The sequence below is a fragment of the Xyrauchen texanus genome, chromosome 30, assembly GCF_025860055.1.
Source record: "Xyrauchen texanus isolate HMW12.3.18 chromosome 30, RBS_HiC_50CHRs, whole genome shotgun sequence".
Lineage (NCBI taxonomy): Eukaryota > Metazoa > Chordata > Actinopteri > Cypriniformes > Catostomidae > Xyrauchen > Xyrauchen texanus.
This window is the reverse complement of record NC_068305.1, coordinates 21,495,329-21,513,653: the sequence shown is the minus strand read 5'-3', so window position 1 is coordinate 21,513,653 and position 18,325 is coordinate 21,495,329. Positions and strand designations below refer to the sequence as shown.

The window sequence follows — 18,325 nt, the reverse complement described above, 5'->3', positions numbered from 1 at the left end:
TTCTGTGAAGTGTTTTTAAAAAATAACTTAAAAGTAATTAGTAATGTGATTCATTTGATGAAGCCAACACTTCCAACACTGGCTGCTAATAAGGGACAATGGACGTGTCATAATTAATTATTCAATAATTATTCCAAACAAAACAATAACTCTGTATCTGGAGGAACAGTGTGTGCCGGGTTTCTGTAGAACATCTTCAGGCAGGAGGCTAATAGGAATCACTTTAACGTGACCTTCACAGATCCTGATTTAATATATTAATTTACTTCTAAAGGCAAAGCAAGTTTACTTATACTGCAAACTGCATATGCAATGGTAATTCAAATAACTTTAAATAGGCATGATAAAAGGAAAAGAAGTAAAGGCATGTAGAAGTCAATTTAAAGTGAAAAAGAAAAGATAAGATGAATTAAAGATATTTAAGGAGAAAGGGAAAAGCATAGATAAAAGAACATGCTTTGAAATTAAGTAAAGCAGTGCATTCAGTAAGGTAACGTACTGCACAGTGCTTAGTCAGAGAATGCATGTGTAAATATTTTCAGTCTAGTCACAATTGTCAAAATCAATTTCCAAATGGCTTACTTATAGTTGTCTGCATATTAAGCTAGGATTGGAGAAAGTATAATAATGATCAAAATGTGTCAATTTCTTTCTCCATTTCATTTCACTGTTATCTAGGACAAACAATTGAGATATTAAAGAAATCAGTAACACTTTAGTTTAGAGAAATTAGATCAGAAATTAGACAGTATTTCATGAATAATATTTCGACTTGTAGTGTAGTGTAAATAGAAACAATAAGCATCTTCATTGCACTAAGTTAAAATAGTGTTAATTAAATAATTAATTAAACACCACCCTACCGTATAGGGGCATCACTGCAGTATGTTTATTGTGTTTATTTAGAGTCCCACAAACACCCTACACTAACTATTACCCCTAAACCTAACCCTAACCTTAACCCTAAGCTTTGTTGAAATACTATATGCATTTTACACGTATTTCACGTGTTACACGTGTTTTTAGCTTTGAAATTCATTGTTATGACAAAAGCAATTATAAAGGTGCAATAAAGAAAGAATACGAAATCAGCCAGTAATGGCTTAATAAATACTTGATAATGCCAAACAAGTCCATAAATAGTGTAATTTTTAGTCATTAATTAGTGTCTAATCTCTGATCCCAAATCTAAAATGGTGCCAAGAAATCTTATTTGTGATCTTTCTTTCCTAGGGCATCTGTGTATGCTTGCTTGATTCCCTTTACAGCTGTGCACCCAGTATGTGTCACTGTGATTCAGCAGCACTTTTGATTGCCAGCATTGGTCTGTGTCTGTAAGTCTGAATATATATTTCTCTGTGAGACTGATTCAGCACTAGTCTGCACAGTGACCTCAAACCACCTCCTGTTATAAAGTGTATAGTCTTCCAAATGGAGACAGTTGTGAACAGCAACCACATGAAATTCAGCACCGTCGCAACACTCTCTCAAACCCCAACGTGCACACACATACAATGAAAAACATGCATTCATCAAAACATAAAAGTCTCAACACCTCCTACAGCGAATTGCAAAATAGTCTAATTTCTCAAAACGCTAAAGCTCTTTGAAACTGTACTTTTGAAAGGCCCGCTGGGAGGGTAGTTCCATTTCAGCTTGGTTTGGGCTGCTGAACGTTAAAGTGATTCCTATTAGCCTCCTGCCTGAAGATGTTCTACAGAAACCCGGCACACACTGTTCCTCCACATACAGAGTTATTGTTTTGTTTGGAATAACAATAAATTGTGAAAGTCCATTGTCCCTTATAAGCAGCCAGTGTTGGAAGTGTTGGCTTCATCAAATGAATCACATTACTAATTACTTTTAAGTTACTTTTTAAAACACTACACAGAAAAGTTTTTGTTTATCTGTTTAATTAATTCAAATTAATGTCTATATTTCCTTCTTTTTCATTATCGCACTCAAGTCATACCTTCAGCACCATGTGTTTCTTGAATTGTTAAGTAAAGTAATTAACTTAACTGATAAGTAAAGTAATTAACTTAACTGATAGTCAGTAACTGTAATCTGATTACAAGAATTTACATTTTAATGTGTTACATTAAATGATGATAAAATGTCTAAAAAAATGTCTAAAAAGTCCAAGAATTCATGCATCAGAAACTGTTTTAAATTAGCATTACTCATTTTGATCCTTTTTCTGACACTTAAGCTCAAAGTATACTTGAACGCATACATTTCAAAGTATACTGCATTTGAATGTGTGCACATACACAAGCTGATTGGCACGTGCACGACTGCTATGAGATACTGGACCATTTCTTTCAGATTCAAGTTATACAAATGCAAGTACAGTATGTCCTGACCTGCTCACACACACATTCTTGATGTGCACATCCACTGTTGTTGTTTCCACTTTTGTCTCCTGTTTTTAGTAGCGATTATGGTAAATGGTATATAGTACCTTTTTTTTTTTTACTTTAGCGGTTACCAAACCACTTTACACTGTGTCCCATTCACACACACATTCACACTCACATTCGCACACCAATGACGGCAGAGCTGCCATGCAAGGCACTAGCCTGCCATTGGAAGCAACTTGGGGTTCGGTGTCTTGCCCAAGGACACTTCGGCATGTGGAGTCATGTGGGCCGGCAATTGAACTGCCAACTTTGCGATTAGTGGCCGACCCGCTCTACCACCTGAGCCACAGCCGCTAATATATTCTTAGCACTTCTTCATGAAAGCAACGGCTCAACTGTGAGTGTTGCCATCTTGTGGACCCACTAATTTGTGCAAATAATTCCAGGCGCATGCGTATAGTGTACGTGCTGTTAGAAAAATACAGCCACACGCATTTAGTGCTCAAGCACTCTGCTGATGACGAAATTTGCCATAGGCGTCCTGTACGCTGGTGCATAGCATTCCCGTATAACCGAAGTATACTTTGGGCTTTAGAATTGAACAGGCTATTTTTGCCACTTTGGTACCTTTAAAGCTTCAGTAAGTAATTTTTCTGCCACCCGTGGAAATTGCTCAAAACATAACTGCAAAAATATTAACTTGTTCAAAACAGGTTGTCCAAAAACTTTCCTGGTCCACCATTGGTTGGATAAACATGTACTGCAGTCGCAATCTCATGCAATTAATGCCTACGAAATCACCCTAGGTTATACCTATCTCTACATATTAGGCTGGGATAGGAGAAAGTTAAAGTCAACACGTCAACTTTAAAACACTTGTGTTAAGAGTTTCATTAAATGGTGGTCTTGGAAAAGAGAATTGTGTTGTGAAAGTTTGAGTATGTTAAGCAGAGTAAGCAAAAGAAAAACCCTGTTTCCATTACATTATCTTTTTTGAAATAATTTATATGTCATCTTGACCACATCTACAGAAAATCTTACAGACTGTCACCTTTGAGGGAAAGGGTCAATGTGTAGCAGGTGTTACAGTTAATAGGTGATATACACAAACACATAGAGAGGCTTTGGAGCAAGTCAGGACCTGGCTGGGTCAGTCGAGGGGTAATCCTGTGGGATACAGCAGGTTAGGGAGGAAGTAACAGCACACTGACGTGCATGCTAACACTCAGAGGAGCACGAGACTATCACACATTATCAGCCTATCATGCAGATGGAGGGAGATCTGTCTTCTATCACAGTGTGGGGGCTGGGTGGAGAGTACGAGAGGGAAAGCCAGTGAGAGAGGAAGTCCCGCTGTTGAATGGAAACCTAAATGAGAAGAGAAATTACTCAAGAAGGGAGTGAAAGAGCGCAGTCCTTGTCCTAAAGGCCCTAAGACTAAGGCAGAATGCCTTAATGTAAGGATGGCGAGGTCATGTCCGCTTCTCTGCCTGGTTGTATACCGTAAACCTCACTTTGAGAGGATTAGCCAGTAGAGTAGCTGATTTAATCCATCGCACTAGGGAGGGTTGACTCTAAATCTGTCAAGTGTTTACACATCTGAGTGTCTGCATGTGTGATTGTGTGTGTACTGTAAGTCTGAGCCAGTGACCCCAAAATGTATTTCGACACACATATTAAACTGTCTGGATCTCATGGCATCAGATAACAACACATTAATTTTGTAGTCAGTTCCCCTCAAGTTCACCCAGGTGCACTAGCAAAGTAAGCACAGTTGTAGTTTATCACAAAAACTATTAACATGTTTCACTATGTTTGGCAACCAAAAAGTGTCCAAACACTTTGAACCATATACAGTAGTGTGCAAAAGTTTTTTTCATAAGATGATAATTTATATCTTCAGCTTTAGAGTGTCAATAGGAAATATAAATGTTAGACTCCCAAACATCACTTTTGCAAATAGAAAAGATTAGAATAGAAGAACAGGGAACCCTGCAACAGATGTCATGGACCCCCCCCCCCAACACACACACACACACACACAAATGGGCCACACCATCTGTTGCAGAACTCCTAGTTCTACTTCTGTTCTATTCTATTTGCAAAACGAATGTTTGAGAATCTAAAATTAATATATCCTATTGGCACTATAAAGCAGAAGATATAAATTAATGATCTTAAGACAAATGTTTTTGTGAAACATCTAATGTGCATAAGACTATTGCACAGTACTGTATATGTAGTGAAATGTTCACACTCTTAGCTATGTTTCCCTTAAAAGTATTAAAATTTTATTTTATTCTTATGCAATATTAAATAATTTAAAAAAAAAGCTTTAATTATCAACTGCCACTTTACCACTTTTATTTGTGATGGTGACAATGCCTTTGTTTCAAAACCTATTGAGCTGCCTTCCTGTAAAGCAATTTGTTGCCGTGTTCGAACATTCAAATTGCATATGATGCTCAAAAATGCTGTCTCAGTAAGTTTTGAAGCACAGCCAGTAAACACCCTTGCCAAATACTCCACATACTCTATATGTACACATACATTCAAAGTGAACTGTGACTTTGTGCTACACCGCAGCTCATTTGTCTTTGTCTGGGTGTGGAGTTTAATGTCAGGTTAGTCAGCAAATTTCATATTGCAGGCATCCTGTCTTCAGTTGAAGTTTTGTATTTTTCAGACACTCTGTAAAGCACTCGCTCCATTGTCATACGGATCTTTGCCTCATTAAAATTCATGACATGCAGGAATTTGCTGGAGCAAATTAACATAAATTAGCTGTCTCTGCTACTAAGAAGGGGAAGGCAGAAGATGAGAGAGAATGAATGAATGAGAGGGCAGGTATGTGGGCTTTATAGCATTCCATGACCTTTTTATGGAAGGAATCGCTTGGCAAAATTCCCAAAATGTCAGGAGTTGTCAAAATGCATGATGTACAATTCATGTAATTTCCTGCTCTGTAACAATATGACCCTTTTGAGGCCCATCGAGTGAGCGAACAGTCTGTAGTCAGAATTAGCATAAATGGCCCAGAACTGTCGTGGAGATAAATTTGTTCCTTTGTCTGCTTCCCACATAATAAACATTGCTAACAGGTCCAGTGCCTCGTATGTCAAAATCTGTCCCCTAATGAGCAGCAACAGTGCTATATTTTCCTTTTCTGTGCACCTTTTATCTTCTCTTTTGTTGTTTGTCTCTGTAGTGCAACATGGTTAAGCCAAGACGTGTATCCCAAACCACACACTTCTGCACTATTTTACGTCATTTTGAAGTGTAAATAGTGCAAGTAGTATGTTTACACTGTAAATGCAACAAAAAGAAGTGTACTAGGAGTACCAAGATGATGCACTTTTTCAACCGTCAAAACGGAATGTGGAATGTTGAACAATTCACGCAGTCAGTGCACGTGGCTTGCCCCAGGGGCGAAGTTACCGGCAGCAAGAGTGATGTGGCAAAACAGTAGTAAAAAATAGAGAATATGACAACTAGCGAAACTTCTGTGAAGACAGCACCTTACAAAAGTGAGTTAAACACTTTATCATCACACCATGCTGTGTAAGTATGTATATTATTGAGATATACGTGTTGAACTGAGGGTAGATATCACGCTATATCTAGCGGCAACACAATGCTTGGGTTTGAAACATAACTTCCTTAAGCTGTTAAACGGTGAATGCTTCCATGTAGTAAAAACAAATTTGGTGTTCCATTTGGGACAATACTACACTTTGAAAATCCATACAATACATATCTGAGTGCATAGTACATGTTGTAAGCGCATAGTGTATAGTGTGTTGTTTAAGACACAGTTTTTCTCTCTCACGCTTTAGCGCTCTAGCTCTATAGCTCTGTTCCAAAACCTAGAGAGCTGCCTCACTGCCTACTTACTGCCTACATAGGCAGTATCCTTACCATCGTGGAATCTGATTCAGAATGCTCTTCTTAGGGAGCAACTTCATACGCCACACAAGTAGCACTCAGAAGACTCGACTCGAAGAGTTTGCCATTAGCATGTTGCTAAGCTAATAGCATCATGCTCAAATAAGCATAAAATAGATAGATTGCACACACAAATATTGGGTAAAATATTTTAATTACACAGAACTACACTATCTCTCGCAACATATTTCCTTTACTGAGGTCGTTGCAATGCATTGTGGGATTTCTTTTAACACAAAAGATACAGGTACATGTGATGCTCCCTTAGAATTTGACTAAAACGAGGTATCTTATTAGTCAGTATAATAAAGACGCAAATATTTAGGAACAGACTTGGCATCTGGAGTGCGCCTTTGATACTTTAAAATGTTGCCTCTTGCTTGCTTTTGAAACAGAGCATGGATTTCCCCCTCTCTCTCCCCCAGTGGCTCTCTTTCTCTCCTCTCTGTTTTTACATTTCCACCTCTCCATCCTCTTTATTCTCTCACTCCTTTTTCTTCTTCCCTTCCTTTCTTCTTGCCTTTTGTCCACAAGGCTTGTCTCTCTGACTGTGTGTGTGTGTGTGTGTGTGTGTGTGTGTGTGTGTGTGTCTGTGTGTGTGTGTCATAGAGTAGTTGCAGTCACAGATGGCGCAAGCATTGATGCTGCCTCTGCAGCCTGTGTCTGCTGATGTCAGTTGAAAAGCACATTTCAGCACCTTTTTACCCAGCAGAGAGAGCTGTTTGTCAGGCATAGCCTCTCCATAAAGTGCCCTGCCTTCCTTCACACCCCTGTCATTACTGTCTCTTTCCAACCTTACGGCACAAGTCGACTTGCTTGGATGAAATCCACTCAGTTAGACTCCAAATGCTTTGGGGGGGTGTCTGTAAAATGTGCAGCAGTGTGGTTGTCTTTAGTATGGACTATGATTTCTTTCAGTGCTCAATCTATTAAGTCATCAGTACAGATGCACAATTATGAAAAATGTACACGTATTTCTGAATGGCAAAAGTGTACATACTTTTTGTTAACCCTGCCACAATGAAAGAGTGCAATCTAAATTTGAAATATTAATTAAATATTTAGTGACTATTTGCACCCAGGTGTAAATAGCAACTGCCATACTGCAGCACTCCAATAGTCTGATCGAAACATAGAAATGTATGCGCTTTAAGTGTTTCTGGAGTGCCGTGGATGTAAGGCTGGTGTAAATGTACTTTTTCATGTGACCCGGATTCAAATTTCCCCCAAATACTACCTATAATAATAAATACAATTGTATATAAAGGTATATCTCGCAGTGACTTGGTCACGGTGAAGGTTGGGGAGTTGTCCGGGACGAGAGGGGTGATGGTTCCCTTAGATCGGCATAGCACCATGTATGTCCAATGACAGACAAGTCACTGCAGTGACCAGGAAGCACCACCTTCCTGATATAAGCCACTGTCACCTGCCTTTATGTCATTTTCAGCATATCTCTTCCCCATGCTGCTCCAAGGAGGGAAGTGTGGTGAGATACCTGGGGTTACATAACCTTAAGTTCTCTTTCAATCATTTGGTATCTTACAATGGGATGTGGACAACTTAGGGATTGCAGATATGCTGTTTGAAGCAGACTGACTCAGAATATTGTATGAAACATATCCAAACTATATTGCCACTAGGGAAAAGTTATGGAATGAGATACTTTAAACCCTTTAAAACTGAGCCTGAATATGTGTGCTTATGCTTCAGTATCAGACCTATTCACGCTAAGGAATGTGTAAGCCAGCGAATGCTCGGTAAAATCCAGTCTGTAAAATCTCACAAATGTGTGAGGTGACCCCCAGCTTCCCCAACACTTTCTCAGCGTCTGTGTCCTTTCTACATACACATGCAAAGCGTGAACTAGGCACAACCAATGAAGCCTTTCTGGTGAGAAAAATGCCAGTGGGTCAAAAGTCAACAAGTCCACCGATTGACCATTAAACAGTGAATCGCTCACCTTTGCCACAAATGCAGGGTTTGCCATGAGGATTACTCTCGAAAACCCCATAGAGAAGAGCATACAAGTTTGATGAACCGACATAGCATGTAGTTCATTCACACACTTTGCATTAGCGAGAGCTAACAATAAAGTAGTATTTAGCGAAAGCTGCTTCATACTAATACTCTCTATGGGTTCAAACGGGGGCTGAGAGAGTGCGTTCAGAACCACGGACAGATCCCACAGCTGAAAAGTGATAGACAACTACGGCACTCACGTCCTGAAAGTGATAGACAACTGCGGCACTCACGTCCTGAAAGTGATAGACAACTGCGGGAACAATCTGATGTGTTCCACAGAAAAGTCTAAGATCCAGATAAATTATTTCCTGAGATGGCACAAGACAGCTCTTTGCCAGGTTTATCTTGAAACCCAAGATTTCCATATGAGACAATAACGTGTTTGTGTCTGTCTCTGCTTGTTTTTTTAATTGTTTTCTTTTGTGTTTATTTTGATAATTTTCTGTGCCCTTGGCTGACTGCCTGGATGCACAGGGAATACATTTATTTTTGCATTCAACACATTCGTGCTTGTGAATTCTCTGCCCCTCAGACTGAATCCCGTGGGTGGAGAGGGTAGGTTTAACACAGGGGGCACTAATTTAACTTGTGCCTCCACACTATTTAAACTGTGAAGTGGATGAATCAAACTCACCACTGAACAGTTCTATCTCAAATGGAGTGACTGCTCCATCCCCCTTCACTTCTTGTTTGGGGGGGGAGTAGTTCGCTTAATCCGTGAGGAGGGGAGGTGTACAGAAAACGCTGGGTTCACCGAGAGGCCCATGCTACGGCCGCATCTCTGAATTAGAGATCTTCACAGGTCTATTTGGATCCAAAAACCTGAGGTCCGACCCAAGACCCACGCGGGTTCGGGTCCGGGTCCAAAATGTTGACGAGTGCCTCGGACACGGGTCATTTTAATTAAATATGAATGTGCTTTTACCAACTGGACCCAAGAAGGCCTAAATTCTTTTAAAATATGCCAACTTTCCATTAATCATTTCTGGCTTTTTACAGTAATGAATTATTTAAAACAATGCATATCAAATAACAAGCGATGATTATACACCCAAAATCTCGCCGCAAGAGATAACAAATGTTTTATCTTTTTCTGCGGGGCCGCGGCAGTTGTGTCAGCTTAACCAATAATCTAAATGTTTTATTTACACAGCCAATCATACTAAATTTAACTGAGCACATAGCAGACTGCTGATAACATGAAAAGGAATTTCCTGAGTTATAATATGCCTAAAAAACCTCGCAGAGGTTTTAAAAAGCCAGCACTTGGGAGCTTGTGAATGCGTGTTAACTAAATACGTATTTTACTAAATACACATGAAATAAAAAATAACAACAAATAGTAAGTGTAAAGGATTGTGTATTGTGTATGTAAATGATGTGCAAAATAATGCATCAGGTTCTCTAGGAAGCAGATCAAAGACAGACCCATATCAACAATAAACACAAATGCCATTTTTACTTTATCTCTTATTTATCTTGTTTTATCTTGTGTTTCATGTTCTCAACTGATTATGACTTAACTACTGGGGCTCCGACATGCCCATCTCCTGCATATTATGTATGTCAAGTTGTCAGAAACCCTTGAAGGGCACCCTGTGTGAAAAGGGTTTATCTCAAAAACTTTTAATCTCTGCCATGCATGCCGGAACTGCAAGAATGGACTGTTTTGCGGGAGCGAGACATGACGGCAGCCTCTTCCCATCATACAAGTCCCTTTCCGTGCCCTGTTCCATCTGTTGAGATGGCCAGTCAATAGACAGGTTGGCTGCCTCCTGATGGCATATCTCGATCAGATCAAAATCCACGGGTGTCGGGGAAGGGGAGTCTCTGCTCTGCCTGCTCGGTGGCCTGGATGGTTGAGGTGGAAAGATCACATCCTCTTTCTCCTCCTCATCATCCTTATCACTCATATTGTCTTTGTCATTCTCCTCTTCTCATCTCTCCTTGGCGGAGACATCGAAAAGAGGATTGAGGTTGGCAAGGCCTCCTCCATAATGTCCCCCCAACTTCTGAAATCAGGTTTTGAGAGAATAAAGATACAAAACTTAATGGGAATCTGCACGTTTTATCCCCAGGCAAGCGATGCACAGGGGGTGCGAGTCCTTGGCCAAAATTATGGCCCTGCAAACACTCATGCTCAAGGTTCCTTCCCTTTTGATCCGCTTTGTTTTGCAGTGTTCCATGGTCCAGTGATTATCCTCCCAACTCATCACGACATGTTAGTTTGAGGCAGAAAATCTCTACCTCACTCTTATTTATCATAACTAAATGCAATAAATAACACCTCAAGAGTGCATCAATAATACCAACTATGACTGTCTGTAATGTGGAGAGAGATGATAAAGAGATTACCCACCATAATGTGTTGTAAATTGTCTGACAATTAAAATAATTGATTCCATGCTGTAAGGTTAGGGTTAGATTTAGAGGTAGGGGTTGGTGTTGGGTGTCTGTGGGACTCTAAATAAACATGCTGTAGTGATGGCCTATTACTGTATGTTAGTATTTAAATAGGAGTGCTAATAGCATTTACCATTATTTGCACCAGGGTGCAAATAGCATCCGCCAGTTACATTTTACCTTTAATGATTTTTCCTAAATGATGGTGCAATGACTGGTCTTGCTTAACAAATCCATTGTAAGATCGAATGTACCTCTCAATAAAATCTCACCCTCTTTTAAAAAGCCATGATTATCCCCTTCACACACATGCACATTCTTCATGCGATTCTCCCCCACTCCTGTACAATGTACACACATATTATGATACACACAAGCACACACACACCATCCCCCACAAAGATTACGAGCTGTTGTTGTATTGCCAGCGGGCAGATGAGCCTCACTCTGTCTCTCTCTCTCTATCTAGCTATCTGTTTCTATACTTAAATGCATCTACTGGACACAGACAGCCCCGGATGACCCAGACTGAGTAGTCATCAGTTTTGTTTGTGTGCATATTTGTGGATGCTATAGAATCTTTGTGTATTACTGGAAAGGAGTCTATGAGATTTCCATCTGAATAAAAATTTCTTTCTTTCTTTGCCAGACTTCACTATAATATAGGCAAAAAGTTTTAATGGTACTTAATAATTCTTTTTACTTTTCCGATAATCAAGGAGACCCCAGCCACAGTAGCTTAATCAGAGTCTTTACTGTATGTTTTTACACTCTTTCACTTTTCCTCACACTACAGCAATCAGCTGTGCTTTGAATCATGGTTACAGAAAAGGTTCATCATTTGACCTCAAGTGGGTTTTTCCTCCGGGCCTTTGCTCTGACTATAAACACAATCCCCATATTTTTTCCAAATGGAAAAATCTACAAAATAAATTCTATGGTTCTGGTGCCTGATTTTATGGTAGGAAAGAGATCCTAGGCAACAAGCAGATTGCATAATGTGAGTGTTGTGAATAGGACTCTGCACTGCTTTCTAACCACAAGAAATGTCTTGATGATGGAAACATTTATGGAGACTTGGATGATTTTGTTCCTTTCAAGAGAAGAAACAAACTCATTGTAAACAGTGAGTTGTCCCCATTTATTGAACATAGTGTTGATCTCATTCTCTCGCATCAATGAGCACATGTTCACTTGTGCTGTTGAGCACTTTACATCATTGAGGACGAAGACGGAGTGCTTTGTGGTCCAAACAATGCGGGCCCAGATCAAAGTCCAGCCATTGTAATGTGTCTGAGAACGAAGAGCACCTATGTACAACAAGGTTTGTTTGTGGCTCCAGCATAACACAAGTATAGTCTGATTCACTGTCAGAGAAAGGGAGATGTTAAAAGTGAGTGGATGTTGGAGGTCGGAATCAGCAGGGACCTGTCAATACTATAGTATATTATATCGATATATGGGTCATGAGACAATAATATTGTGATTATTTATGTTGTGTATTGCCATTCAAAACTGGTAAATTGCAGTCATTTATTCACTTGTTTCATTTGTCAATCAATCAATGGAAAATGAAGTATGAAATAAGTTACTGTATATACTTAAATTATTTGCTTGCACTGATTCAGAATTTTTGTAACTGTTTATTGACCTAATGCCACAGTATGTTTTGTTTTCTCACACACTTGCAGTCTTCTTTTTCCACAAAAATGTTAATGTAAAATATATAAGTAAAAATAAATTTGTGCCGTTAGAATATCAGTACAGTATTGTGAGGTAAAATCTTGTTATTTTTCCCCCCACCTCTAGCAGAAATATAGAGTTGAGCATGTACAAATCTTGAGAGTTGAGGATATTCAGATCTAATGAGGTACTTCACACTTCTTAGGAATTATAAAAAAATAAATAAAAAAATAACTGTGAGCCAGGGTCATTATTTTCTCCCCCCTTTAATGCACTTACTGTACTTACTCACTCTTACACACGCTAACAGCACAAAGGCCACAGTGGGCCAGCCAAGCTTTTGCAGGCATTGACCTCTGTCTCTCTCTCTCTCTGTTTGATCTGCTCGCCTCTCTCTCTCTCTCTCTCTCTCTCTCTCTCTCTCTCTCTCTCTCTCTCTCTCTCTCTCTCTCTCAGCAGGCTAAGGATGGCTGTAGCAGGGATAAGCCACAAGAGACCTAGAGCCCATTAAGATTAAAGATGCCTTACCTGAGGGATAGATGTGACATCACATTTACAAACCTATATGTTTGTACCTGTTTCTGTAATACCATTTGCAACAAACAGGGGCACTAGCTGAGCATTCTTACAGGGCTAACTTGGACAGGGAGTGGAATGTCAGATGGCATTTTGTTACTTAAATTAGGCTGGTCTCTTGACCTGCCGAAATCAGCCACCTTTTCACTTTTTATTTCATGACGAATAGTATGTTTGGTGCTGACCTGATAAAAGATTAAGTGGCACTTTACAGTGTTTGTTTACAGTCATTTGAGCTGTCCAGCTCTCTCAGCATACTCCAAGTGCACTGAACAATGTCAGTGCTGATGGTAACACTGGCAATTTCCCATGTTTTTTCTATGTGTGTGTCCACAGGTCAGTGCCCAGGGATTCGCTCCATTGTTGCAGTTTGCCTACACGGCTAAGCTGCTGCTCAGCAGAGAAAACATCCAGGAGGTCATTCGCTGTGCTGAATTCCTGCGTATGCACAACCTGGAGGACTCCTGCTTTCGCTTCCTGGAGGCCCAACTGCGCAGCGAGGAGGATGGCCTGCTTCTTTGTCGCAAGGTGGCATCTGAGATCAATCATGCAGAGGACGAGAGTATGCAGCCTGAGGTGTTGATGACATCGACAACTGCAGTGACACTGTCTGGTGCTCCACACACCAGTCATCGCACTGAGGCCCTGAACTCATTGCAACAACCAGACCATGAGCAGCTGGCAGCGGTAGAAGATTTTGCTGATGGGCAGATGGACTTTGAACGACATGGCACCTCGGACCTCCCACGATGCCCTAAATACAGGAAGTACCAATGGGCATGCAACAAGCACAATAACAACACCTCCTCACACACCAGTACCTCAGGTATTTCAAGCACATTCAAGGAGATGAGCAGGCCAGCTGTGATGCAAATCAAGCAGGAGCCACGCAGCGAGGAAGAGTTAATCTCGCTTTGCCTGTCAGGGGATGAGCAGGATGAAAGGGAAAAGGATGGTTTGGCTGAGATGGAGCTTGACGGATCTATCACAATGGACCAACCTAAAAGCAGCAGCAAGTCACCCAGCTGCCTACAAAATCTCTTTAAGACGAACCTGCCTAGCTCACCCCAGCAGATATTTGCAAACAGACTCGTCAATGCCCAGGACAAAGGAACTACTCAGGGAGACCACAAAAAAGACTACAGGCCTTTGCTCGGCAGCGAGCTTGGCATGCCTGTGGCATTCCCCAAAGATGCTGATGGTTTCCCGCCAGGGATCTCGCTGAAGTCAGCTTCATGTGATGGCGTTTGCAAACAAGAGGTGGAGCTGGACCGCCGCAGTGTCATCTTCTCCTCAGGGGCCTGTGACCGACTGGGTACACCCACTCACTCTCACCCCAGTGGGAACTCTTTGGAAAAAGATCTCTCAGAAAACATGCCAAAGGGACTGTGGGCTGGTGCTAGCCAGTCCCTCCCTAGCTCCCAGACCTACTCCCCCAGCACCACAGCCAGTGACCCACCCCTGCTCTGCCGCCAAAGACCCAAAACCAGCTGTCCAGTGCCAATCAAGGTATGCCCGCGTTCGCCCCCTTCAGAGACCAGAACCAGGACCTCCAGTTCGTGTTCCTCCTACTCTTATGCTGAAGACGGGAGTGGTGGTTCCCCCTGCAGCCTGCCACAGTTTGAGTTTTCTTCCTCACCGTGCCCCAACGTGACACGATGTCTCACTGCCGATCCACAGGAGTCAGGCGGTGGAACGGAGGCACTATTTGCACGGGTGCGGCCCAAGATAAAGTGTGAGCAGTCCTATGGAACCAATTCTAGTGATGAGTCAGGGTCCTTTTCAGAGGGTGACAGCGAATCATGTTCTGTTCGGGAACAAGGCCCTGAGGTGAGCCTGTTGTTTTTTCACTCTTGTGTTTATCACTTGTCAAACAGTCGCATCTGCAAGCATACTATGCATCTCATACCCCATTGTCCATTCATGGTTAAAGGCTAATAGAGTAGAGTACAGCAGAAAAAGTGGATTTGAAAACAATCAAGTGTGGATAACTGTAGGGTCAAGTACCGCTAAGTTCTGTTGAGTAGAGTGCAACAGAATAGACCAGTGCCTAGTAGCGAAGATTAATATAAAACAGAAAAAAATAGGGCATCTATCTATCTATTTATCTATCTGTCAGTCTGTCTGTCTGTGATGGATTCCTGTAGTGTTGCAGAACAAATTACTAAGGAGTAAAACAGAGTAAGACAGAGAACTAGGCAATAAAATCAACATGAAGATGAATCTTCATTCACATGTTGTCACGTGCCATTTAAGGGGGTGTTGGTGGTGCTCTGTGCTGTGCTTTGATAATACCAAGCTACGATTCACAGCCTCACCCTTAGAATATGGCAGAGTTAAAGAGAGATGGAGAGTAGAACATGTACTATTATTTAGTAATAAATAATGACTACATATTTAGTATCTTTCTAAAGAAACTGTGCCCTTCCTTAGACACTGGGTATTTATATTGTTTGTCAAGTTTGTAAAAAAAAACTTGGCCAGGCTAATGCCAATCAAGATACTTATTGACGTTCAAGCTTGTATATTTCATAAGAGTGAAGGGTGCATGGGTGTTATATCTAATTTATTGTGAAATAAGGTTGTTGAGAAGCCAGTCACATATATTTTATTTGTTCATGTTCATCATCTACTGTACATCTACAAGTGACATTAAGGATATAGGTTGGGTTGTGATACCATTGGCATTCTCTCTCTCTCTCTCTCTCTCTCTCTCTCTCTCTCTCTTTCTCTTTCTCTCAAGACAAATGATACAAGGTCAAATTAAATGTTTTATTCATCTAAAAACTAGAGCAAAGGATGTGTGTGTATCTGTTACAATAAAATATATCAAAGAAAATAAATTGAAACGGCATAACTGAATAGGATGAGATTTAGTATGAAGAGTGAAAAACACTTTTGTGAAGTTTGTTTGAATATGTGTTGTCTGATCTGACTGTGAGTTGAGTGTGATTGTATTAGAGGTGATGAAAAATAAAAAGAGATCTTCATCTTCAGTGACTGAGGATGAGACATTTTGGAACCCATGCAGATGGAGAAACTGGTCCGTTGCCATGGTAACATGAGCACTCAGGAAATTAATTGTCTAGTTTTCAGTAGTTTGCACATTTTCAGTTTCAGTGTTGTTTAGACTTGAGACGCACTGCACAGAACTGTTTCTGCTAGATAAAGCAGCCAGCCACTAATGTGTAATTATTGCCTCTCAAAGCATTTGCCCTCCCCTCAAACACATACACACACACAGCATCTTCTTTTGGCATCTGAATTGAGCCAGTTTACCTTTTTCTCTTCAGTTTTTATTCAGTAACAGACCCAAAATAACTTAAAGACTCCCAGATTCACTAAATAGCATCATTTAATTTTGAACTACAATGTAGTCCAAGACTGGATATGTATATAATGAGTCTTCTGCTGTAATCTCTACATGTTTTAAATCAGAGTCAAGATCTCAGATAGCTGCTGCCACCCTGTCAGTCCTTCTTGCAGATTTTAATTTTGTATTGGCTGGATGTATTAACTTTGCATTGGCTGTTTTTTCTGTTTGGAAGCTCATGACACCCCAGCCTCTCATACACTATCTCACTCTGACACTCATTACGCTCTCTCGATTGCTTTCACAGTGTCGCTCATGTTCTCACCTACCGCTAAACATTAGCAGTTCTGTGTAGCTGAGCTGATGAAAGTCTGATAAAATGATTGAAAGCCCACCTTGTTCCATTCAGACACTTTATCGAGAGAAAATGCTACCACACACTGTCACTTTTTTCTTTCAGTAATTCTCACTCTTAAAATGTAACTCTTCACTCTTGAGGGAAACATAGTATCAAAAATAGCTTCAGCTTGCTGCTGGAAACAATGTATTCAGTGAAGGAAGGAAGTCATTAAACTGTATGCTAATCATAGCACTAGTCTAGTTCTTCTAGGCCAGTCTAGATACTGAAGTCAAATCAGGTCTTTGAATTTCTCAGTCTTCTGCACAAGTCATAGACAGTATCACTTACCCTCCATGACTGGGACATATTCTAACAGGAAGCACTCAGATCCAAGAGCAACTGTATATTCCTGTATCATTTGATTTGGCCTTAATTAACCCATTTCCCACTCAAAACAAACTTTTGAGGCCAGTTCAACACCCCCTTGAACAGACTGGAGGAGTGAAACATTAGCACTGTTAATGCTCTTCATGTTCTGTTTGGGGACTAAGAAACCCAAAGGATGTTTTAATAGCTCAAAAAGCAAACTAAACATTCAAGTATCAGGTTGATACTTCATGCCTAAATACATGAAGGGGTCAGTTGAAGAGGTTTACATGCTAAGAGACCTGTTTACTTTGATTTGTTTTATTTTATTTTACTGTACTGGATGGCAATCACCTTGCCTACTCGAGATACAAGAAAAATATTGAGTGTTTTTGTCTTGATTGCCAGTAAAAATACCTGAACATTATTAAAGCAAGATACATTTACTTGGCAGAGAAATATAAAAACAAATTGTAACATTTATGGTTACAATGGTTATAAGGAAATGCTATTTGCCAATAGGGTTAAATTAAAGACCTTGATTCAAAGAGAAAACATTTTTTTTTTTTTTTACAAATTGGCAAACATTGTTTTCTTGTTTTAAGCATAAAACCCACTAAATTTGGTTATTTAATTTGGTTAATATTTTAAGTTATTCTGCTTTTCAAGGAATATTTTTTGTTGACAAAAATACACTGTAGGGTTTTTTTTATTTATTATTTATTTTTATTTGCAGTTTACTGGGCTTTGATTTAGACAGAGGAACTTATTAAAATATTTAAAGGGAAAGTAAAGGTTCATTTACAAACTGTTATTTTTAGTTGTACATAGCATTGGGGTCTGTGGAACCACAAATGTAAGGACCGTTTATTCAATAAAACCTGAATCAACTCACCCTGACATTTACCTTAACATTTTGCTGTAGACGAAAATCAGATTGACAGAAGGGATTTCATAAAAAGTGTCAAAGAAAAAGTCCTCAGGTGAAAAGCCCTACCGAAGGCCATCATCATAACTTGATATCTTTAAGAAGATTTATCCTCCATTTGCATGCCCTAGTCATTTAGTGACTTTGGATGAAGTATTGATCTCAGGGTGTGTGGGTGTGATTAGAAAAAGCTCTGAGATACAATTTCACTCTCACCACTTCATTTTCACTCTTCAAAATCACGGTGCAACAAACATTAACCCTTTAGAGAAGAAACGTGGGTCTCAGGAAGTCTGAGCCATTTCTGTTCCTCTCGTGCCGTCAGTAAAAGCTAAGCCACTCTCTCAATATGAGCCGACTGTGGTCTAAAAATTATTCGTCAG

At 40.1% G+C, this 18,325-nt stretch overlaps 1 protein-coding gene across 1 annotated transcript in view; it reads left to right on the top strand.

Moving 5' to 3' along the window:
• The window catches only part of LOC127624325 (transcription regulator protein BACH2-like), a 57,945-nt gene that overhangs the window by 24,895 nt on the left and 14,725 nt on the right, over positions 1–18,325 (top strand). Inside the window, exon 3 of the mRNA XM_052099105.1 lies at positions 13,332–14,825. Coding sequence (XP_051955065.1) covers positions 13,332–14,825 — 1,494 coding nt within the window. The remainder of the gene's footprint in view (positions 1–13,331; positions 14,826–18,325) is intronic.